This window comes from Diabrotica undecimpunctata, chromosome 7, assembly GCF_040954645.1.
Source record: "Diabrotica undecimpunctata isolate CICGRU chromosome 7, icDiaUnde3, whole genome shotgun sequence".
Classification (NCBI taxonomy): domain Eukaryota; kingdom Metazoa; phylum Arthropoda; class Insecta; order Coleoptera; family Chrysomelidae; genus Diabrotica; species Diabrotica undecimpunctata.
Window position 1 is genome coordinate 74,155,163 of NC_092809.1, and position 26,437 is coordinate 74,181,599.

The 26,437-nt window shown below is 32.4% G+C and overlaps 1 protein-coding gene across 1 annotated transcript; it reads left to right on the forward strand.

The window, feature by feature from the left end:
* The first annotated feature begins 899 nt into the window (after window positions 1-899).
* Rpt6 (26S proteasome regulatory subunit Rpt6) lies at window positions 900-21,057 on the forward strand. Its single transcript, XM_072537541.1, has 7 exons — window positions 900-1,156; window positions 1,441-1,582; window positions 1,695-1,918; window positions 2,501-2,687; window positions 18,569-18,775; window positions 18,833-19,128; window positions 20,853-21,057. Exons 1-7 carry the CDS (start codon window positions 1,139-1,141, stop codon window positions 20,991-20,993), a joined length of 1,215 nt encoding a protein of 404 aa, XP_072393642.1. The 5' UTR covers window positions 900-1,138; the 3' UTR covers window positions 20,994-21,057.
* Window positions 21,058-26,437: the final 5,380 nt, after the last annotated feature.

Sequence of the window (26,437 nt, forward strand, 5' to 3'; positions counted from 1 at the left end):
TAATATTGAATACAAAATTAAATTTCTGTGCATTTCTTGAAAGAGATTCTACGAGCTTATAAAATGCATTTTAAAACGTAGCCTTTCGATAATCTATTACTATTTAAATGGGAATAAGCCACAATTAAAGATTAAAGTACGTTTATTAACGTTTCAATTTCCATTTCGGAAATCGTTCTCAAAATACAAACATTAGTAAATTGACGTTTCAATTTCCACTTCGGAAATCGTTCTCAAAATACAAACATTAGTAAATTAAACAAATTTTGTTTTTTTGTTACTTAGTGAAAAATTCTTCTAATAATTTAATTTTATCTGACTCATGTATATTGACAATTCAGACATACATTATTTAAAATGATATTGCCAATATTGTTCAGTTGCGTTCCTGGGACAACTTTACTTGTAAGATAGTTTATTCGATTACATAAAGTCAACTTTAACTTGAGAATATCCGTCAGAAAAAATCATAGCATTAATTCGTCTTTAAAAAGACAAACACATTAATTTACTAATGTTTGTATTTTGAGAACGATTTCCGAAGTGGAAATTGAAACGTCAATAAACGTACTTTAACCTTAAATTGTGGCTTATTCCCATTTAACTAGTAATTGCTCTAAACATACCACAAGAAAATAGCTTCAGAACAATAATAATCTATTAGCTTAAAAATTTGCAAATGTTATGGTTGTTACGATTTTTTTTATAATTAAAATTAAATTTGCACGAACATTTTTTTCAACTCCGTTAAATATTTTTGTCTACAAAGAATCTTCATTTTTTATACATACCATGATCACAGCCATGATCCAGAAATGTTTCAAATTTACAAAACAGGTAAATTCTGGGTAAACGCTACATTAATATGATAAAATGTTATAAAAAATATCAGACTTGATTTATTATGATAATGTATTTTAATCATTATATTATTTGTTCTGTGACAATAAGTAAAAAATATAATTCTGGAACAGTTGGCCATTATGAGAATTGAAAACTAATCTGCCAAGTGTCAAACTGTCAAATAACATGATTCTCGGATTTTTGCATTGTCAAGAAGTTTACCGATTTCCCGATTTCGCTATTTCTGAAAATAAATTTTTTTTAATAAGTTCCGGAGTGCAAAAAACTATTAAAAATGACGGTAATTAACAAGGTAAGTGTTTTACACATTAATAGATATAATAGTCTTTTGTTATTTGTAAATGTCATATTTCTATAACATTTACAAAATATTTTGGTAAAAATGGGACAGGCTGCATTTTTTAAAAAAATTGTCCCCAAAATTAAAACAAAACATAGAATTGGTAATCACTCGTCGGGAATGTCTGATTTCGAGTTTTCTTCTACTACAGAGTCTGAACAATCCATGGAATACCACAATGAAAAAGTTGCTATTTGAATTGTTGAAATTAAAATCTATAATTTTATTTGTTTCAGATGGAGGTAGACGGAGGTCCGAAGGGAGAAGGTTTTCGGTCGTATTATATTACAAAGATTGAAGAACTGCAGCTTATAGTAGCTGAAAAGAGTCAAAATCTTAGACGTTTGCAAGCTCAAAGAAATGAACTCAATGCTAAAGGTAAATAGTGAATATTATTAAATATATATGAACATATTGACAGTCTAGGATATTATATCTCTAATAATCTAATAATTTAGTATATTTAAATTCACTATACTCTTAATTTTAGTTCGTATGTTGAGAGAAGAACTTATGTTACTTCAAGAGCAAGGAAGTTACGTTGGAGAAGTTGTAAAGCCCATGGATAAGAAAAAAGTCCTTGTGAAAGTTCATCCAGAAGGAAAATTTGTAGTTGACATTGACAAAAACATAGACATAAATGATGTTACTCCAAATTGTAGAGTGGCCCTCAGAAATGAATCTTACACATTGCACAAAATACTTCCAAATAAGGTATGTTATATTGCTTTTATTGCTGATATTAGCATCTTTTAATAATCAGTGTGGTTTCCTATATGTGTAGCAGCCAACATTGTGCATTTTCTTCTTTTTCTAGTATAGGATGTTCTCTATTCTATTTTGCTGTTTTAAACTTTCTATTTATTCTCTGATCATATCTGCATAATGTTTGATATAGGAAAAAATGCCATGTTCCAAGTGCCATAAATAAATGACATTTATAAGATTAGTGTACATTTGCTGCTGAAATTCACAGTACTACAATATCAAATTTTTAATATAGGGAACTTATTGTTACTTTTTTGTAGTATAGTTAAAAGAAACATTTAATTCTGATCTAGAACAGAAACATTTCAGAACTTTATCATAATAAGTACCCATTACTCTTCACTACTGCAATTAAGATTAATACTACTGTAATGCAAATGTAACTGAAGTGAAGAGTCTATTTATGTATTATTTTAATATTACAAACTCTGTGATGTCTTCATTTTGTACTGTAAACCAGTGTTTCCTTGAGTTGGCATAGCACTAATTGTTAGTGATATATTGTAATTTATAAAAAATATATTTTAGGTTGATCCTTTAGTTTCCTTGATGATGGTGGAGAAAGTCCCTGATTCAACTTATGAAATGGTAGGAGGACTTGACAAGCAAATTAAAGAAATCAAAGAAGTAATTGAACTTCCAGTTAAACATCCAGAACTGTTTGATGCACTTGGTATTGCACAACCTAAGGGTGTGTTGTTATATGGACCCCCAGGTAAATATCAATTAAAACCATTATACACTGTTTGTCATTAAAAAGAAGCCACCTAAAATTTCTGGCATTTTTTAATTTTTACGAACCCTACAAGAAATTGATTATCATTAGATGTTTGTGTAATGTGTAAGAATATATGTTCTAAAGCAGTATGCAACCATTTCTTAAATAAAACACATAAAAAACTTCCAAAATAATGATTTTAATGGAAAATTTAAAAAATTAACATTGTAAATTTTTTGTTTTCTTTATAAAAATTACAATGAAAATAAAGTTTTTACCCACAAATCCAGCAAAAGCATTACATGCTTGTTTAGAATTTCGGTAATATATTGGTGATCATTTAAGGTTGATCTGCACCCCCCAAAAGACAAACTCCAAATTCAAAAAATTTGAAAAATGAAAAAATTTGAGAAGGTATATGTGATGACTAGAAGTATTTTGAGAACTTTTAAGCAAACTTCATGTTTTCGTTTTTGAAAAAACTCAAAAAAACTACTTTTTTCCAAGTATAAAGCGGGAAAACCAAACATAGGATTTTTTAAATTTTTTTACAGCATCAAGATATAATTATAAGAAATACTTATGAATTTTTTGAAAATTTTTCAATTTACAGTTTTGTCCCAATAGGAAAAAATAATATGTTTCGGCTTATAATAAAGTTACTGGTAAGAAACCGAAAATTTTTTTAATAACAACATATATAAAACTGTAAAAGTGGAAAATATTTGCAATAAAACGTTAAATATTTTTTCCTAAACATATGAAAAATCTCGTTAAACAAGAATTATGTCTTGAACTGCCGCCTTCAAATTGTAATATAGGGAGATGGCTCCATCTGAAACAATGGTAGTATTTATCATCGATAGATAGCATTACGTTCGGCTTCGAAACGCTTCAAACAAAACGTCATACTAACAGGGTTGCCATATCAATTACTTTGTACAACACTTTGGCAGATTATAACAAAATTTAATATAAATGTTCAGTTTGAATTTTGAACCGGTCATGCTGAAACTTACAGAGTTACACAATAGTAGATACTGCAACTTTTATTTTGAAAGTACGATATTATAAAATTTACACTCTATAAGTAATATATCTATAAAAATCCTATTTAGTTTTACAAAACTATTTAGGCGTTTTTAGTTAATTATTTTAGTATTTATAAACAATAGTGCTCCTTGCATAACCAGTGGCGTATTCACAATTTTTCTGAGGGTTGGGTTTTGAAATTTTTTTATGCTACCTCCATTGTGAGTCCCTAAAATTTGGGTTTTAGTTTAATTTAAAGTACTAAAGATAGCAGTGCCAAAGATTCAGGTATTTATTATCCTGCCTATCAACTAAAACCACCCTCTCTTACTTGTGTGCATCTGACTGTCGCACATACTGTACTCTGAAAGGGGCGTGGAGGCACGTACCGTACTCCGAAAGAGGTGGGGAGGTCACTGTAAGACTGACGACACTCACTTTTTGGAACACTCCCTTCTCTTATCTAAATCTTATCTATTGTTCTGAATCTATTTTCTTGTGGTATTTTAAAGTAATTACTATTTTAATGGGAATAAGCCACAATTGAAGGTTAAAATAAGTTTATTAACGTTTGTCATTAATCCAACTTGTAAATACAATACATTTTGAAGACTGCTATCGCCGTATTCCCGTTCTTCTCCGCCAATCCTGCCGGTTTAAGGCATGCTCCTCCTCCTCCAAACCTTTTGATTCCATCGCTCTTCTAATTCCTTCATTCCATGAGTGTCAAGTTTGATCTCTGTTTCTTCTTCCAGGGGGCTTCAATTTGTGAAGTTTTTGGGGCCAACGTTCGTCAGGCATTCTCAATAGGTGTCCAAACCATTTTGAACCTCTTCTTTCTATTCTGTCAATGACTGTTTCTGTAGCATTCATCTTATTTCTTATATATTCGTTGGTCTTCCTTTCCTGCCTTGATGTTCTAGCACTTCTTCTCAAATAATCCATTTCAACTGATAACAATCTTCTCTTCAGGTCTGAATTAATTGTCCATACTTCAGAGCCATAACAAAGAACTGATTCAACCATGGTTTGCCCTATTCTTTTTTTGTTCCTTTTGGAAATGTTGCGATCCCACCATAAGGAGTTCAAGACATCCTACAATTTTACGTCCCTGATAAATTCAGTGTTTAATTTCGGTTTGGCCCAAGCCGTTCTTAGCAATGAGTGCACTTAAATATTAAAATTTTTCCACTTGTTTGATTTCCACGTCCTCGTCGATCAACACTTCGAACCTTGCATCTGAATTGATAACTAAATATTCTGTTTTCTTCATGTTGACTTGTAACTCCCATTTTACATATTCTCTGTATATATGCTTCATCATAAATTCTAGAGATCATAAGAATCTTGAGCTAGGACGACTTGGTCATCCGCAAAGTTCAGAGAGAACACTACGTCATTTCCTATGTGGATTCCCATTCCCTGGCAGTGGTTTTTCCAATTTTGGAGGACTGCCTCAATATATAAATTAAACAGTAAGGGTGACATACTGCATCCTTGTTTTAGTCCTTTAGTTACTTTTATTGGCTCTGATAGTCTATTTCTGATTTTTAGGTAAGTAGTGTTATCCCTGTATACTTCTGTGATTATTCCTAAAAGGTATGGACTAATGTCGAGTTGTTGTAAAGCTTGCCGTGATAGTCCACAATGTCTACCACCTGTCTACTTTTGTCATAAGCCTAATATTAGGTATCTATATCTAAATATATCGAAAAATATTATTAATTATTCTGTATTTATACAATAATTATTATGTTTTACATATTTAACGTGGCAATTTAATTATTCAATTAGCGTTTTGGATTTTTTGTATTGTGTGTGAAAGACAAGTTACATTTTCCTACTATTCTTTATATATTTTTTACTTTATATGCCCTGGGGAAGGGGGGTGTAACCCCCAAATCCCCCCTGGGTACGCCACAGTATGTAACGTATTAGTGGTAATTTTTATATTAGTATTAGAATTAGTTTTAGTATTCAGACAAGATGCCTTAGAAGAATAGTAGGAGAGGATTACATTTAGTTAAACGGTAAGTAAATCTATTAATCTTTTGTTTATTCCTTACCGACCATCTAATAGTTGATCTACCACGTAAAACCAAAATCTTGAAAATTTAAAACTTGATATTTTGTATATTTTGTATTGTGTTGTATGTATTGTATATTAAAATATACTCGCTATATATCGCTACTTTAATACAAAAGAGCCACAAACCGGTAATTGTAAAATTAAGTACATTTACTTTCGAAATATAATAAACACTAGAGACCTCGCCCTGTGGACAAGGCATTACAGCCTGCAAGTCATATACTGCAACTACAAATATCTCAGTAACTTTTTATTTGTCTTTTTCTTTTTCTGATCTTGAAAGAATTTTCTCTTTCATCTGGTTTTTGTTTCGCTTGTAAACTTGGTTTATCATCAGCATTATTAGAGAATGTACATTCTTCACACTGGTCTTTCTTGGGCTGACAGGAGATATTAAAGTCCATCACAAAAATGTGATCATGCATTTGGTGTGGAATATATTGTTTATCCTCAGAAATACATTTATTAACATAATTTCGGGGTAAAGCAGCAATGGTAAGACCGCCTTCTATATATTCGCGTTTAGAACGAGATCTACAATAATGGCTCTCGATTCTCGGAATGGAGTTAATATGATCCCTGACGTCGTCGTAGAGATGGATTAATCTGGTGATGATTATTGTATCTTCCTCTAACATCTTCATCCTGAATTCCTTTGACAGTACAGTTGTTGTTCTTTTTCACAACAGTTCTGATGGTTTTCTCGGAAATATCTAGGGTATTCATGAAGAATATTTTGCATACTCTCTTACGTTCAGTACCTAAAGGCAAATGTATGCGTTGTTAAAATATTTGCGTGTACTGTCAACGCGTATAATATAACGATACTATGGTACAATATAGACTTTTTATTAGATATCAGAGCTGAGAACAAATTAATTACAATTAAAAATTGAGTATGCACTTTACTTAAAAGTAAATGTAATTAATTTCCCTCTGTAGTTGTGATGTGATCGTTATATTTTCTTTTTCGAGATAAAAATGTGATTACTTTTCACTATGGTATTAAGAAGCCTAAACAAAATTAAAATAAAAATACAATCAGTCCCATTAAAAATAACTGATACGGAAAGCGAATCAAAAAGGATTTTTTGTTTACAGACTGTAAATTCAAGTAAATGATTCATTGTAAAATTCAAGTAAAATTGCTTGCTATTTCTATTATGAACTAATTTGATGAAGAGGAAGACAAAGTAAAATGTATTAATCCATAAAGAGAGATAGTATCAATATTATATAATACCAGATCATTTAATTTTTAACTATCAAAAAAAATGTAATATAATATGATGTACCAATTTAATGGTAATATGATATTCACAGATATAGCCATAATAGTTTCTTTGTCAATAAAATTGTTTAGATAATTATTATATTCCTACTGACACAGCAGAGCAGTAAAGTATTATACATAAAGATGGTGTTAAAGATATCTTTGCTTACTTGGTCTACTAGTATTATAAGTTATAGCGTAGGTATTTGATAAAATTACTGTTTACACAACTTGGCAACTCAGCCAATTGATATAATGATAGAAAACTGCAATTTATGTTAGGGTTTGAAAATATTACAGAGTCATCATGTAGAAATCTACGATTAAGTTAAAAAAATTACCATAGTAGTATGCCGCAGTAGAGCCATCTCTAGGATCAGAAACAAATTAATCGAGGGTGAATGCTCCTTTATTAATAAACACAAGATTAGTACGGCTTTTCAATGAATTGCCTGCCCAAAACATTACCGAACCACCTACAAAAGCAACACATGCTCGTTGAACACAAGCAGCATATTGTTCCCCATATCTTCTATACAATTATGCGACAGTCTAAGCCATAAAGAACCATCCTGGACTCATCACTAAACAAAATATTTTTATAATCTTCTATTGCCCAATGCCCCTGGTCTCTAGCAAACTTAAGTCAGCATTGTTGATGTGCTGCTGTTAACAAAGGTCCTGTTGCTGGACTGTGTACCCTTAGACCAAATTCTCTCAACCTTCTTCCCACTGAAGAAGTACTTAATGTCTACCTATGAGCATTTTGAAAACGCTTTTGAATTGCTTTAGCTGTAAAGAACCTATTAGAGTGTTGTAAAGAACAGTCTTCTTTTGCCATCGTGATTCTTTTCATGTCAGATCCTGGTTGTAGTTCGTGAGATACAGTCTCTATGAATCATTGTTATGTGTTTTGAACCTTACAACAACTGACATCAAGCTGTCTAGCCACTTCTCTGACTAATTCCATTATTAATCAAAGTAATAATTTGAACAGATTTAGCAAATATCTTAGTCATAGTTTTAAATTTAAAAATTTCACAAGTTAATTTTTTGAACAACTGTATACTAATGAAAGATTTTTGAAAAGCAAAATAGGCATATTTCAAGAAAAACAATATACAAACAACAAATGCATTTTCCGAAGTCATAAAACTGATATCAATTCTGCAAACTTATTACCCTTAATTGACCTGTCAGTACCAGTGGCGGTGTCTAAAAGTGTTTCTGCATTCTTGGAGTTTAGTTGAATGAGTAAATTGCATAAATTTTAAATTATTGAATAATTTTTAAAAAAATTCTAGGTAGCTTCTTTTTAATGACATGCAGTGTAGTAACAGCAATTAAGATGCATAAGTGCACAGATATCCTGATTCTTTAAAGCTAGCAATTTAGGTTTAACGTACACCAATACATAATATTTATATTGAATTTGCCCTAAAAATAAACAATATCTGTGTTTTGTATAAAACTTAATGAGGTCGCTGGTTAAATGATATTCGATAAATAATAATAACGAAAAAAAATGCAATAATTTGTTTGTAAATCAATTAGCGAAAAACAGCAAATATAACTGTCAATAAATTAGGAAATTAACTGGTCTTACTCATTATTGATGTTTGTATAAAGAATATAGACTTACCTTTTGAAATATTGGAATCGTAGCCAAGGAAATCTCGTTGGTACCGCGTCGGGGCGCCGGCCGACGCTGCTCTATGGCACGAGAGCCAACAAACGTGGTGTGTTTCGTTCGCTGTCTTGAGATGAAGTGTCGAGATTGCAGGTCAGAAAGGAATCTTTTGGCCGTTGGGTCGAAGAGGGTACATCAATAAATCACCCTATTGTATTGTGATTTAGAATGCGATACTTTAAGTTAATTGAGACCGTAATACGAAACCGTACACACGTGTGCATATTTGTGACACAGAATACAAAAGAGAAGTCAAATTCTTCGCACTTATAACATAATACATGAGACGACCAGTTTAACAATTTTACAGGAAGCAATATATTTTACCAAAGTCGTTAGGATACAGTATTGAATTTAGATCACATTACAGTACCGTAACAGAAATATTAATAGTAAAAATATGAAAAGAAATAGTACATACTTTCCCAAAAATTCTCCCGCGCCAAAAACGAATGTTTTTAAGAACAGCTGAAAATATAAGTGTAAAGCATAGACATGAAAGATCGATATACTAATAAAGAACTAAGTAAGAATAAAATATGAATTGACAAATAAGCGGCGGTCATATTTTGACCACAGAACATTGTTGGATGTCATCTGACCCTGTGCTCAGATTAACAACGCGTACAATGCCCTCAATTAGAAAAGAATAGCGTCGAATCAGTAGAATTTTTCGACCGACTAAACTAGAAAGACTGTGTCATACACAATACCGTTGGCCCATTTTCCTATAAGAATTCCGTGGGGTGCGAAAAGACAAGAAGAAGAATAGCGTCGAAATCTCGGCGTAATGATATTTCGACGAGCTCCACGGTAGGAAAATGGCAGTTTGGTGAAAATTCTAATAATTGTGCCAGTGATAAAACACGACTAACACAATCAGAGAGGTGTTGATTAGAAGGCATTTGATGCCGAGTAATGTGTGGTATCAGTTCTTGTATGTGTTTAATACGATTGCCAATTTGGGGTAGAAAAATTAGCTCAAGAGAGCGCAATCGTCGATATCGGAATCGAAATATCGGAAGATCGGACGAACAACCCTTTGACAAAAGTGACTAGATCAGCCAGCATTATGGCTGCCAGGAGTTCCAATCTTGTCAAGACAGAGCGAGCATGAAAATTGGACTAGACTCGTTGACAAAAGTGACTAGATCCGTCAGCAGTATAGCTGCCAAGAGCTCCGATCTCGCGATAGATGTTCCTGTATATAAATAACACCAGAAATGTAACACATACAAGTACAGAGGTCAGATGTATCTGTTCAGATGTTTCATCATCCCAGGATACATTGAAGTACCACAACGGTTTTAGAACACGTTTGACTTGCAAAAAGACATGGAAAATGAATAAAAACAAGAGGATAGCAACAAAAATACGACTGATTTACAAACGAATGGCCCGCTTTGTGAACGGTTTGTCAAAGGAACAAGAAGAATGAGAAAAGAAATCAGTCGTAGGATTCCATTTTAGGCCCAGTACCGTAAAAATGAAAGGTTCCTTTTTGTCAACGAACAACATGTCAAAATGCGTAAGCCAAAGCCTGAAAATAATTAGAGATGGTTGCTGACGTTGTCAATTTGTCTAGCGAAAAACCATCGAGCTTTAAAAGCTAAGCGAGTGCTCACTGCAGAAGGTGAGTAGTATCAAAGATAATCACTTGTAGCGTGATTCTGACGTAAGTCTGTCGAGATGGCTGCTGGCACACTGCCTAGCGGAAAACCATCGTATCGTGCTTTAAAAGCTAAGCAAGTTCTCACTGCAGAAGGTGAGTAGATCAAAGAGAATCACTTGTAGCGTGATTCTGACGTAAGTCCGTCGAGATGGCTGCTAGACCACTGCCTAGCGGAAAACCATCGAGCATTAAAAACTAAGCAAGTTCTCACTGCAGAAGGTGAGTAGATCAAAAAGAATCACTCGTAGCGTGATTCTGACGTAAGTCCGTCGAGATGGCTGCTAGACCACTGCCTAGCGGAAAACCATCGAGCATTAAAAACTAAGCGTTACTCTTGTAGAGTTTATAAGCAAAATAAAACGAAGAAGTACTGTTAGTAACGATACGTAGCAAAAACTCTTGGAGAGGTTTAAAAGGTCCGATCTCCAGAGAACCCCTTTTATAGTTCCAAAATTTCTCATTTACTTTAATTTGTCGATACGTTTGCTTTATATCGCAAATAAAACAACAACGAAGATATCGAAAATTAATCAAAGAACGAGATGCCCTTTTAGGACCGGTATGAAAAGCGTCGATTAGCGACACACCTCGAACGTCATATAGATTGGCGTCGAAGCTAGTACGAATTTTGGATAAAAGAAGCGAAATAAAAATTTGTTTTTTGAAAGCTGTGTGAAAGTTATAAGAAATAATCGATTTAAAATCGGATTCAGAAACCGGCATCATATGTTGAGAAGTAACAAAATCTTCCATGAATGCAACATATGTCTCTTTGAGATTCGGAAGTTTCCTGAAACGATTCTCTAGCATACAAAATGAAGATATGCATAAGAATAAAGAATAAGTAGCGAATATAAACAAGAGAAAAAATAAATAAAGAGGATTGGGTTGTAGAAACGGTGGAATAACAGAAAATCGGCTTGTTAATTTTCAAAAAATCAACAACTGAGAAATATCCTTCACGAGCTTCGTCGTGTTGGGACAAAACTAACAGGTGCCTACTCTTTTTGACTTCCCAAAACCTTTGTAGAAAATATCTATGTTTGTATACATAGAAGTAACGAAAGATGTGAAATAAAATATAGAATAAGTCGTAGAGACTCGCCCTTATAGAACATAATTGAAAATGATTTCTAAGACTACAGGATGATTTGGTTTTCCAAGAATTTTGACCAGAATTCACGAAACGAAAAACCAATTCAACACCTATGAGTATGTCTATAAGATCTGATTACCAAAATGCGTGATTTGGTAGATCACGGAAATAAAATTGGCTGTGGAGCCTGTATCTAGCAGGATACGAATTATAAGAAAGATGCGAAAACATATTTGATCTGTATCAACTATGTGGAAAGAAACAGATGAGGCCGTTTAATGTGGTTGTGTAGCAAAATGGAAATGTTAGTATTTGAAGAAGTGGTTGTCTAAAGAAACAAAAAAAATTTGAGCGTTGGTTAACAAACGAAGCAAAACGCGAGACCGTGATTCGCTAACCGTGCAATTCGTCGTTTCGAATGAGGTGGAATCAGGCCATGTACACAAGGATTATGTGGATTAACCAACGAGAAAAGTTCTTGAAGCCGTTTAGTCCCAAAAAATACAAACATTTACATGAATAGTGAGAACCAGAACACAAAGCACGAAATAGACGAGAATATTAAATGTGTTTGTGATGCAAATTAGAAATGTTGGTATTTGAAGAAGTGATTGTCTAAAGGAACAAGATGAATTTGAGCGTTGGTTAACAAACGAAGCAAAAGCGAGACCGTGATTCGCAAACCGTGCAATTCGTCGTTTCGAATGAGGTGGAATCAGGCCACGTACACAAGAAGTATGTGGATTAACCAACGAAAAAAGTTCTTGAAGCCGTTTAGTCACAAAAAATACAAACAGTTATATGACTCATAAGAACTGGAACACAAGACACATTTAACACCTTGATTAGTTACCTTAGGGTGCTTTGTGACACTAACGAAACCACAAGTAACAGAGATTTTATCAAAATATTGAAATAAGACAGCGATTATCAAAAGCGAGTAAAAGAAGACAATAAATTCAATCGAAACAAGGTTGTGAGATTTATGAAAATCTAGCCTGGCTACGAATAATAATGAAGGCGTGTGGTTTTGATACTTGAATGCGTTTCATAGGCCTCCTTGAATCTAGAGAATGCCGAGTATGGCGCGAAAAGTTGGATTTGTTCATTTTGTTGAGCATTGTAAGATACAAGCACGAAAGAGAGGACAATGCAAACATAAATTAACAAATCAACACGAAGAGAATATCTAGATTTAAAGAAGTGAACAGTTTTAAACAAAATCAATTGCAAACAAGTAAGAATATCGATAAAAAGGTAAGTAACGAAGAAGATCGAAAGAAATGTGTTTAAGTTAACAAACAAGACGTACAGAATGAGTTGGAAAGTATTGTACCAGTAGAACAAAATAATTCATAAAAATCAACACAAAACAATATAAAAATGTAAATGTAAATATGTAAATGTAATATATATGTATAATTAATGTATGATATTAATCAAAATATATATAAAAGTATTTTACCTACTGAAATTATGAATTATAAAAATAGAAGTAAATTTAAAAATTGCTGTGTAAATATGATCCAATTTAATTATGTAAATTAAATTTAAAAACAATGCCGAAGGACCGAATCAAAGTTAAATTGAAAAGAAAAAAAAAACAATTAATTAAAATGAATTAATTGAAACACAATGAAATTAATTGAATCAAAGTCAAAAAAATTATTATTTATCATCCGCGCTCGAAGTGGCCAAATGTTTTGTATAAAACTTAATGAGGTCGCTGGTTAAATGATATTCGATAAATAATAATAACGAAAAAAAATGCAATAATTTGTTTGTAAATCAATTAGCGAAAAATAGCAAATATAACTGTCAATAAATTAGGAAATTAACTGGTCTTACTCATTATTGATGTTTGTACAAAGAATATAGACTTACCTTTTGAAATATTGGAATCGTAGCCAAGGAAATCTCGTTGGTACCGCGTCGGGGCGCCGGCCGACGCTGCTCTATGGCACGAGAGCCAACAAACGTGGTGTGTTTCGTTCGCTGTCTTGAGATGAAGTGTCGAGATTGCAGGTCAGAAAGGAATCTTTTGGCCGTTGGGTCGAAGAGGGTACATCAATAAATCACCCTATTGTATTGTGATTTAGAATGCGATACTTTAAGTTAATTGAGACCGTAATACGAAACCGTACACACGTGTGCATATTTGTGACACAGAATACAAAAGAGAAGTCAAATTCTTCGCACTTATAACATAATACATGAGACGACCAGTTTAACAATTTTACAGGAAGCAATATATTTTACCAAAGTCGTTAGGATACAGTATTGAATTTAGATCACATTACAGTACCGTAACAGAAATATTAATAGTAAAAATATGAAAAGAAATAGTACATACTTTCCCAAACAATCTGTGTTGTGGTTTTATCACATATTTTTTCCTAGTTTCCTTCACGATTTGAATCATGATTTGAAATTACTTTACTTTAATTACTTTATGAATTATTAATAAGGTTTGATTGGCATGGTTAATTACGTAGCTAGATCCAATGATGTTTATTAATCCTAATTTTTCATTATCCATCAATAACAATTATCAACGAAATATGCTTAGACACATTAATGTTACAATAGTTAAACTACTCTAATAATAACAATGAACAAAACATGTAAAAAATAAAAATGCAGATTTAAAATATAATGTGTTAAAATATTGTATATAAGTTACTTTCTCTAGAAAAATCCCACAAAAACCTCCTATCTCAACCTCTTACTATTATAGAACTAAATAACTCCTTACAGGATATGAAAAACTCAAGTCCAGGACCCACCAATATTCCTGTTGTATTCCTAAAGCAATTATCAATCTTAGCAAAACAACATCTGCTGCAAATTTTCAATCAAATTTGGCAACAACGACAATATCCGTATATGGAAAAAAACCACAATTTTGCCGTTATTAAAATCCAGAAAGCCTCGACTTGATCCAGAATTAGTGATGGGAATTTCGGGTCATCTTTAAGATTCGGGTCTCCGGTTCACTTAAGAGAACCGGATCACTTTGTCGGGTCACGGGTCAATAAAGATCATATGCAAATCAAATCTATAATTTTGGCGGTAGGCGGTGGGTGGATGATCGAGTGTAAGAGCATTATGTTTTTATGTAGTTGTTATTTAATCTTACAAGTAAATGTTATGGCAACCAAAAATTTACTTTGATCTAATAAATTTTACCTAATTTAACATAAAATTCACATTTAATTTTTTTAAGCTAATTATACAGTGATGAGTGCCTTAAGAACCGGCAAAATAACGCAAAAGATAGAAAACATAATACGTTGTGAAATAAAAAGAGATGAAAGTAGTAGAGGTGGGAAATTATCGATAGAAACCTCTAATTTACATTACATTACATTAGGACTATTGATGGTTTCCCACCTTTAGACGTTAGCTTATGAGCTAGTTGACTTCAGTCATAATATTACAAGTATGACGTCGAACATTAACCTTTTTTTAAATTTCGCATAAAGTAAAAACTGATTGAAGGCAATAAAGCAAATGTAAGTAAACAGTTTAATTAGTAGTAATTTGATAAATACAAAATAACAAGCTATGATAATTCTGTATTGGGAAGAGTGTATGCGACGTCTCAAATCACAGTTTATTATTGATCAATACTTTAATTTTGGATAAAAACATACTCGTACTTCTGTTTTTACTTACATTACGTGATACGTATTACTATGACTGAAGTCAACCAGCTCATAAGCTAACGTCTAAAGGTGGGAAATTTTTGATAGATCTAATGTAATGTAAAGTAAATTATAGGTTTATATCGATAATTTCTCACCTCTACTACTTGCATCTCTTTTTATTTCACAACGTATTATGTTTTCTATCTTTTGCGTTATTTTGCCGGTTCTTAAGGCACTCATCCCTGTATATCATCAAGTAAACGTTTTTTAAAGCATGCTAATTTAAGCATACCTATCTAAGGTCTCTTTAATGTATAAAGTACAAAAGATCTCGTAGGTCTTTTACTAAATTATTATTATTATGCAACCAATAATACGTATGTCATAAAATATTTCGGGAAATACCATAAATTGGACTTGCTCTGAACAAATACCATTGTGACCAAAAATACAACAAATACAAAAAAATATAATAACCAAAATAATCACGTGGAAAGCCAACAAATATATACATATTTTTTTGCCGATAATTTATATTAAGTACTTATAGTTTTTAATTAATATTTTACACCTATAATTATCAGTAAAATAAATAATATTTTGCTCTCCCAATATCCCCGTCCTGACAACCGACAATCAGTTCGCTTTTCACGTTCCTTTCAAACGAGCAAGACCGCAAAATATTTGAAAAGATTCGGTTCTGTTTACAAGAACTTGGGATTCAGTATTCAGCTGACTCCTTGCTTTCGCTTAGAACTACACATACATCATTCCGCGCGTCATATGTGTTTGTTACTGACCCGTGATCCGTTAGGTTTAGTTTTGAGATTCGGGTCAGTTGGATCTTTCTGAAGATTCGGCTCATTGGATCGGGTCAGTTCTGATTTGCACATCACTATCCAGAATCATACAGACCCATCTATCTAACATGTGCCATGGCTCAATTAATGGAGAAAATAGTCATTGTCCGGCTTATGTGGACACTGAAAAAATCTCATTTCTTCTTACCAGAGCAAAATGGCTTTAGATGTAACTGGTCAGCAATTGACAATATCATAGACTTACAAAGTGATGTCCAAGAAGCATTAGCTAGGAGTCAAATGTGCATAGCTCTTCTATCTAAAGAAAGCCTTCAATATGTGTTGGAGATTCAACATCATTAAAAAATTGCACGCATCCAATATTAGATAACACTGCTTAGCCTATATCGAAAATTTCTTAAAAGACTTTTCTTTAGAAGTAAGAGTTAATAACGTTTATTCCAATTTTTATACTGCAGAAAACAGTACTCTTCAGTAACTTTCCTGGAAAAAGCACATAGGTACTACACTTGGCGTTAACATGCAACAAAAGACTCAATTTGCTTAAAACCTTATCAAATCGTTTCTGGGGTTCCGACTTCTCTACACTATTCTTTCTGTATAAAACACCAAACTCGATTAAGGTTCTATTTTTTATGCCTCCGCAACCAAGAGTACCCTAAAACCGTTAGATACAATCCACAATGCCGCTCTTCGGATCGTTCTCGGAGCTTTCCACACTTCACCCATAGAAAGCTTATATTCCGAAACTGGAGAACCATCATTGCAGTATAGACGGGCAATTTTAACACTTTCATACGCTTCTTCTGTAGCTGCTAATAAGGATCATCCACTCTTCGAAAATACTTTTTCTAAAAATAATCTTGATTTTCTCTTTAATAAACCTCGTACTGGAAAACCTTATTACACACGAGTAAGATCAATTCTGAATAATTTTGACAGAACAATCCCAGATGTATTTCATTGTAACATCCAATATCCTACTCCATGGTTAATAAGTATCCCAAATTGCAACACATCTCTAATAGAGTTCTCCAAAAAATGCAATACCAACATACTAATCAAAAATAAACTAAACGAGATTCTTGAACAAGACTACCTTAACTGCATAAACATCTTTACCGACGCCTCTAAATCTAATGATGGCATCGGTTGTACATTTGTTACTCCAACATCTACTTTCCAATTTAAACTACCGTCTAGCTCAAGTGTTTTCACCGCTGAACTGTTTGCTTTGTACCGTGCCCTAAAACATGCAAACCTCTCAAGAATTTGAAAACCTCTGTTTCTCACCGACTCGCTCATCTCTCTTCTTGCAATACAGCATCTGTATTCTAACCAGCCCTTGGAGCAACTAATAAAAACTGAACTACAAATCGCCCAAGAGAATCACATAACTCCTAAATTGATATGGATCCCATCACATATAGGAATTATCGGCAATGAAGAGGCAGACAGTAGTGATCGTGATGCAGCAATAAGTGCGGAATCTGAATTAGTGCGTGAGAGTGTATGTAAAGATCTCAAAACGTTTTTTAAACAAAAAGTGGCAACGCGAATGGTTTCTATCGCAATCTAAATTAAGATCGCTAAAACCAGATACATGACAATGGAAAACTAGTGATAGTACACTGTTTATTCAAGCGGTTCTAACGCGCCTACGTGTAGGACACACTAATATCACACACTCTTATTTACTTTTGATCAGTGAACCCCCCTGTGCGACCTATGTGCCTCTTACCGTCGTCCATTTGTTAATTGAGTGTCCAAAATACCATAAAGAACGTTCAATAAACAATGTACCAAGTACTCTACCAGATTTATTAGGAGAAAACTGTCACGTAAAAAACTTATTAAATTACCTAAGGTCAATCAATATTTGGTATCAGATTTAAAGTTTTGTTTATTGAGTAACGCCGCTAATAACCTGTTGGTGGATGTGGCAATGTTTCTTTTTAATAAAAAAAAGTCAATTCAGGCTGAAAACCTCATTAACACGATAAAGCAATTATCTTGCAAGTACCTGTTTTATTATGTGTTTGAGATTTGAAATAATGAAATTCAGTTCTTTTAGACACAATTTCCTGGTTCATTTTGGGTAGTCTAACAAAATCTTTGTTTTTGGAAGTGTAAGCATGGATTTTGCTTCTGTGGAAAACTTGTTTTTATTTTTATATCCAAATGATATGGCTTCTAATATGTACAGGCAAAGTGCATTGAGAAATTCCAACTATTGATGGAATTGATGGAAAATCAATGATATTGCTACTTGCCTGATAGGGAATTGTATATAAGTTGATATCAGGTAATCAAATAAATTATTCCAAAATAAAATTGTTCTAGAAATAATACAATTTTAAAATTTTATAGCTGAAAACAATGATAAGATACCAAGATAGATTGTTTAATTTGAAAATTGTATTTTGAAAACAGCTTATTATGATGTGAAATTCAAAATGTAAAATTAAGAGTTTATTTTAGAACATGTAGTTTATTTCCATCAAGTTAAGGTTTAATATGTGGATATATTTTTATTCGGAATAATATTTTTTAAGGTACTGGAAAAACTCTTCTGGCACGTGCTGTAGCTCATCATACAGAATGTACATTTATTAGAGTATCTGGTTCAGAATTGGTACAGAAATTCATAGGAGAAGGATCCCGTATGGTAAGAGAACTATTCGTAATGGCCAGAGAACATGCCCCTTCAATTATTTTCATGGATGAAATTGATTCCATTGGATCTTCCCGTATTGAATCAGGTATTTATATTGTATATACCTATTAGTTTCTGTGATTTTATGTACAGTTTTCTGTAGGATCTGGTGGTGATTCTGAAGTCCAAAGAACCATGTTGGAACTTCTAAATCAATTGGATGGCTTTGAAGCTACCAAAAACATTAAAGTAATTATGGCTACCAACAGAATAGATATTTTGGATCCTGCTTTACTCAGACCAGGAAGAATTGACAGAAAAATTGAATTCCCCCCACCGAATGAGGAAGCGAGATTGGACATCTTAAAGATTCACTCCAGGAAAATGAACCTTACAAGAGGAATAAATCTTAGAAAAATAGCTGAGTTGATGCCAGGTGCTAGTGGAGCTGAAGTTAAGGTAAGTTTTCTTTTTCACATAATATTATATTTTTTTTGTAAGCTTTACACTGGGTAAAAGAATTATTTAGTTTTTATGTTTATATATTTCTGCTCCAAGGGACACAAATGATTGCCAACCACAGTGTATGACAGTATATAAAAAACAGGTGTGGCAGTCCAGTGGGACTGCCGGTAGAAGTTATACTTCTATACACGCGTTCGCCGTTACAAATTTATATGAGAGTCAATCTGCACAATCATTACATATGTAATGCTATAGGCAAGAGAGAGCAGAAAGATAAAAATAATTAGGTATATAGGTATATGGTGCATCGTTTGCTGTATATAAACATTTGACCTGTAATAGAAGTATAGTAAATGAAGGATTGAATCAATATTTTAATGAAAATATATATTTTTATTTTCATATATGTATAAAAGGAGTTGAATGCAAAAAAAATTCTTTACAGATACTCTGCAATAAAATTTATTGTTTATTTTGTTATTAATATAAAAATACCATACAATACACTGCAATATAATAATACAATACAAATTAAAATGCAATATTCATAAGTATTTACAAATGACTACATAACTTACTTACGCATATGTTTAATTTACCATGATAATATTAATAAAAAAATAATATTAATAAAAAAATAATAATAATAAATATTAAATATATTTACAAGAGAAATATTTTTATTCTCAAGAGAGAAAATATATCTTCTGTCTCTCTCTTACCTATATCTTACATATATAATGATTTTGTCGATTCACTCCCGTACAAATTTCCGAACGCGCGTACAGAAGTATAATTTCAAAAAAATGTTTGTGGAAGATAAAAATAAAAAACCACTCCAATCCAAACCAATAAACTCGGATTATGTTGTAAATTTTCATTTTATTTTAAAATTTAGCATTTTTGCGTATGTTACATATATTCAATAAGATTAACGTGAGGTTTTTAAATATTTCAAAAATAAAAAAGGAAGTTTATATTGGGATTCGAACTCATATACCAGCGTATGAACCAAACACGTAAAAAAATTGCCAATTAGACATGACACTAACGTATTTCAAAATTGACAGTTCTCGGTCATACAGTGATTTATTGTAATTATTATTTTGAAATCTAATAATTAAATAATTATGAACATTTAATAAATAATACAAAACATATCACATAAATAATAATATTAATATATATTATATATATATATATATATATATATATATATATATATATATATATATATATATATATATACACACAAATATACAAAAGGAACATTTTTATTCTCTCGAGAGAGAAAGAGAGAAAATATATCTTCTGTCTCTCTCTTACGCATATCTTACATATGTAATGATTTCACCGATTCACTCCCGTGCAAATTTCCAACGTCGAGCGCGCGTATAGAAGTATAACTTCAAAAATATATATGAGAATTTTAAGAACCTTAAAACATTTCATCAGGATATTGTGCGATATTCTTGTCTTAACAGTTGTTTTTGGCCTCTAGATATGTTTAGTACTTTAGTTACTATTACTAACAGCCTATTCTGCCCCTAAAGAAATTACATATACAGGCACATATTGTCCAAACAAAGACATGGTTCCAATCCGAAAAACAATTAGTTGATTTTAGAAAAATTCTGAGTAAAATTTGAATATCATTTAATATAGAATCATTAGATAGTTCTCCGATACTTATTTAATAATAAACAAATTACTTTTAGGGCGTGTGTACGGAAGCTGGTATGTATGCACTAAGAGAACGAAGAGTGCATGTTACTCAAGAAGATTTTGAAATGGCTGTTGCCAAAGTTATGCAGAAAGATTCTGAGAAGAATATGTCCATCAAGAAGTTGTGGAAATGAAGTTTTTTTGTACTACTTAATATGTGATTATTTTTTAAGAAATAAAATATAGCGAATATATAAATGTATTTTGTTATTAATCCTCTTAGAGTGTCATGTTCGTAGGGAACGACAGCTACGACCATACTTATAATATTCTACTACTGATCTCGTTGTTGGGCTACATGTAGCAATTGGTCTGCTATTATATCTGTCCACTGTCGCAAATATCTCAACCAGGAGAGTTTTTTCTGTCCTATCCCTTTTTTTCCTTTAATTTTACCATTGAAAATTAGCCAAATAAACTCATCTATTCTAGTTTACATATCTCTGATATTTAATAGAGTTCGTTGCAGAGACCGTCCAAGTTAAATATTAATTTATATGGATATATTCCATAATTAATTGATATCCCAATCCTCTCAAATCAGTTCTTATAATACTATCACTATGTTAAGACTAATAATTCAATAGAACTGCGATTTTTTTTTACCCGACTGGAATACTTACAAAAACTTATATCGCACCGTGGGCTCTCTATATTTATCTCTCTTTATGAAACCAATTTAACCAAAGCTTATCACCCTTATCTAAAAAACTAGAGTAGCTACAACTTTTTAAGACCTACAAACGAGCAAGTGACAGCTCGTCTGTCAAAAAATAATTCACTAATTAAATATGTAACGTATTCATACAAACAATATACCATTATTTATAATGATAAGAATACTGTAGAGCGTTCCACGTTAAGAAAATAACATTGCGGAGATAGGACCATGTATTTCTTATGGACGATAGAAGCGGAGCGATGCCAGGACGAACACAAGCACGATTCAGGGTTGTATTATTTGTATTTTCGTTTCCACAGACATGAATTAAAATTAATGTTTTTAAAGTAATTGACCAAAAATGCCAATTCGAAAAAAGAGATGAAAAGTAGGGAAAATGATTTTAATTAAATAAATAGTATTTACAAAAGATAAATTTATTTTATGTTATTTTAATTATAGTAACGACAGTTTATTTATTTTTCGGTGAGAATACCATATGCCATTAATCATGGAAATCAGTAGAAAATATTTCTTAGCTAAATCATGCATTTTGCCGCCTATTAAAGATAAGCAATTAAATGGACCGCTTTGCGTATATCTAATTACTAATTGCAACTTAAAATAAAACGGTGTGTGTATGTCGGCGATTTTATGTTGTTCTCTGACTACATAATGATAATAATTCTTTGCGGTTCTTTAGTAGTTATTGTGACTTTACAGTTAAATGTTAATTGAAAATGGAAGTTCAAAAATTAAGCCAAGGGAATGGACATCCGTGCAACACAAATTATTTTAAATGTATTTAATTATCATCTTAATTTAAGAAGTGGGAAAGTGTTAGAAGTTTAACCGATAAAGTAAGTGCCATGACTAAGGAGGACTAAGGCCTAGAGAAAACGTACCAAAGGTAGAGTGAACAGCAGAAAGTTCACTTACGATGCAGTAGTTCGTACTCAGCTACGTCGTGCATAGTTTTTTCTTTAAAAACTTACCGCCGAGATTGAACAAAGTTTTTGCACTGGTCAAAAAAGACATAAGATTTGGCAAACATGCCACACACAACAATGTAGAGAATACTCCATGAAATGAACTTTTTTTTGCAATCGAGGAGTAAAGTCAAGCATGATTGAACGGCCCGATATTCTAAAATGGAGGCATCAGTATTTTCGTGAGATAAAAAAATTTCGTTCTCAAGGATACACTGTCGTTTATTTGGACGAAGTTTGAGTGAATGTTGGACATAGTGTTTCCAAAGAATGGAAGGACCTCTCAGTGACTTCAACCAGGGATGCGTTTGTTAAGGGGTTGTCAACAAGCCTAAAACAGCCGACACAACGAGGCCCCCGATTTATTATAGTGCATGGGGGTAGCGAATTGGGCTTTGTAGAAGGTGCTGCTTTTTGGTTTTTAGCTAAAAAAACTCAACGGACTATCATGATGAGATGAATGGTCCTATATTTGAACAATGGTTTAAGGAAAAGCTGCTTCCCAATCTTCCAGAGAAAACTGTTGTGGTGATGGACAACGCTTCGTACCATTCGATGAGAGAAGAAGTAATTACGACACAAGCCTTCAATAAAGATCAAATTAAGACATGGTTGCTAGAGAAAGATATCTTTTTTGAAGAAGATTTTTTTAAATCAGAGCTCATGGAAGTTGTAAACACATCTTCTTCTTCTTCCTTTGCCCTATCCGTTTCTGACGTTGGCTATTAACAATACATACAAAGAAAAATACATAAAAAGACATATTGCCTCACACAACACAGAGTTTAAGACCGCCGTTATGGAACAATTAATAAGAAATGCAAACTATTGTAAACTTTCTATTAAGGAAGAGCAAAAATCTTGGGTTATTGATAGATAGACTTGGGATAGAGGATATTGATCCTGTGGTAATAAATGTGATGGATGACAGTGACAGTAATGACAGTGATAGCGATGATAGAGAAGATGAGAATGATGTTAATATGCAGTGAGTAAATGATGTGATAGTGTGCAAATCGACGGACACAAAATGCCAAATCCGAAAAGTTTGGAAATAATAGTCCGGCAAAAGTGAAAATTAGGTAATAGTGAGAAGAATTTCATATAACTCTGACATTGAACTCGCAAGTAGGTGACCGAACTTTGGACTATATATATATATATATATATATATATATATATATATATATATATATATATATATATATATATATATATAAATGAATTGACGCTAATAGGAAAAAGAATGAAATAACCACATAAGCAGAATGGGAGAGGCACGTGTGGTCAAAATAGCAAGAGATAAATCATTAATCGGTAGAAGAAGTATCGGCCGACCGCGTAAAAAGATGGAGTGACAACCTTCCATAGAGGTATAAATCCGCCAATGAACAAGCATGATTACTTATAAAGAGGAAGAATAAGAAGATAAAAAAATATAAGTTTGATACGCCGAAATTTATTGGGACACCCTGTATATTTCAAAATAATTTTAAAATATAGCTTTTATCAACTTACAAACTAATAATTTAAAAATTTTAAAATTTTTTTACTCTTTCGCTGTAATCTTCCGTTACGTTAGTGGTGATTCACCTTGTATACAAGGAAAATTTTTTATGTATGTAATTGTTGTTATTACTTACATGAAAATAAGATTAAAGCTGCACTTGTTTTTTTTTAGTTACATCTTATCTAAAGCGTTTATAAATATGTAATGTTAAACAATAGTAAAATTTAACTATTTTTATTAGTCCTATAATAATTACATACCTATATCCTTCAATTAAAGAAACAAGTATTTATAATGCATTATTTTGTATTCAACTATACATATCCTTTTATTAGTGAAATTAATTAACTACAACTACACAGTGCTGAATACGGCTCTGATTAGAATGAATCATATATGGACAATCTAATAACAACACTTGCCTGAGAGTTTTGGCAACACTGATCTCCATAAGCACAATGTTATTTTCTTAACGTGGAACGCTCTATAGTAATCGTCGATCAAAAAGACAAATGAGGTGATCATAATTACCTTAAAATGACAACGTTTGTCCTTGCACAAAATTGGATCAACGAAACGCTAAAACAGTTTTGCGTTTGTCAACAAAAAACGCATGCACTCAATCACGGTTTTTCTCACACTAACAGTTGGTTGAATGAGGCTTCCTATTGGTTTACTGCATGCTATTCAACGTTTAGTTTCTTTTAGGGTAACCTACCTGTGCCTGTCCCGTCTTACCTCGCGACCACGTCATGCCCCATACCCCTAATACTTCCAAGGCCCACACCAGTTCCAAGCCCCACACTTTTCCTTCTTATCATTAGCGATATAGGCTCTCTTGTTTCCTTTCCAGTAAAATACTCAATATACGCAGATGACCTTGTTCTTTATTGCCATGGTGAAGTTACAAGGAGCACATGCTCTTTACTCCAAAATAGTCTTAACAATTTTCATCTGGAAAATCCAATGTGATAAACTTCACTAGAAGACACCACACTCTCCCTCCTCTACTTCACCTAACTACTTTCTCTTCAAGTGGTTGATAAACACAAATTATTAGAAGTTATATTCTATATTCGATAATCCTAATATTCGATAAACTATTTACATGGAGAGATCAGATACAGAACACAAAAACAAACTGCGTAGATAGAATCAATATCTTACAAACAAGCTCGTCATCAATGAGGGCAGAAGAGAAAGTCTTTTTAAGAATTTACAGAACCTTGATCAACTTTTTGTTGGATTACGGAAGCATTCTATACATCTCTGCTTACGACACTCAGTTTAAAAGCCTGAATACAATTCACAACACATCTTTACATATTAGTATTGGCGCCTTTAAATCAAGTCCCGAAAGCCTATAAATCGATTCTTCAGAACCCCCACTTTTTATAAGACGGCAACGATTACTACTGTCTTACTTTTCTATAATTTCTGATAATACGAAAAACCCAGTAATTAACCTACTTAATACTCCCCACCCTGTCCCAGATAATACATCCTTGAGCACATTCTCTCTCACAAATTTTAAAAGAATTGCTAAGAGATATAGACTCACAACTCCTGTTAGTACGTCCATAGCTACCTACTGTCACTACCAGCTTAAAGCGATACAGTAAATCAAAAAACGCCCAGAATTCTCTTGGTACATACATTTAAAGAACTTATAAAGACACAGCATTGTGACAAAATTCTCTACACACATGCCCCAAAAAAAAAGAACAGGCCGTCGACTAAAGACCTCTCAGAGACTACTACAAAACTTTCAAAATAATTTAAGCAACCTATTCGGTTCTACAAACATGTACAGTGCCATAATTTGTTTCCTAACAGATTGTCAAAGATTGCCTTTACTACTTAGTGTAATTATATTAAAATGTAGCTATTGTATCCTAACTTATATATAAACAGATTGTATATGTATGTAAACATATTTTAATAAACGTGTACCAGTGTCAATGGCCTATAATAGTCGAGACACTGTAATTTAAATAAAAAAAAGTTATAATTGGTTATTTGCAAATGTATGAAGTCCCACTGATGATTGTCTGATAAAGCCGAAACGGTTTTTATGTATCAACTAATCCTTTTAGATAATTTTTTACAAAAAAGAAGTTTTTATACTTCTTTTGATTTTTTTAAATTATGGTATAAATCCAACCACTCGGTTAATCGATTACTTTATAGTAGTATATGGCTATAGGAAAATTACGACTATTCTTTTATTTATTTATCAATTTTTATGGTTGTTTAGTATTTATTCGTCATGTAAAAAAGTTCGTTCCGCTCATGTACTTACCGCTTAAAATAGAAAATTATGGAATCAAATTAATCCAGTTAGGAGGATTAGAGTCCTGAAGCGTATTTGCTTTTCCGATAATCTGTCAACAATATTCCAAGTTCAAGTTGCGAGAA

Excerpts from the sequence above, each read along its gene's own strand:
- Rpt6 (XM_072537541.1), top strand. Across the intron at positions 2,688-18,568 it reads GTTGTTATATGGACCCCCAG|GTACTGGAAAAACTCTTCTG; the intron begins GTAAATATCAAT and ends ATATTTTTTAAG. Across the intron at positions 19,129-20,852 it reads CTAGTGGAGCTGAAGTTAAG|GGCGTGTGTACGGAAGCTGG; the intron begins GTAAGTTTTCTT and ends AATTACTTTTAG.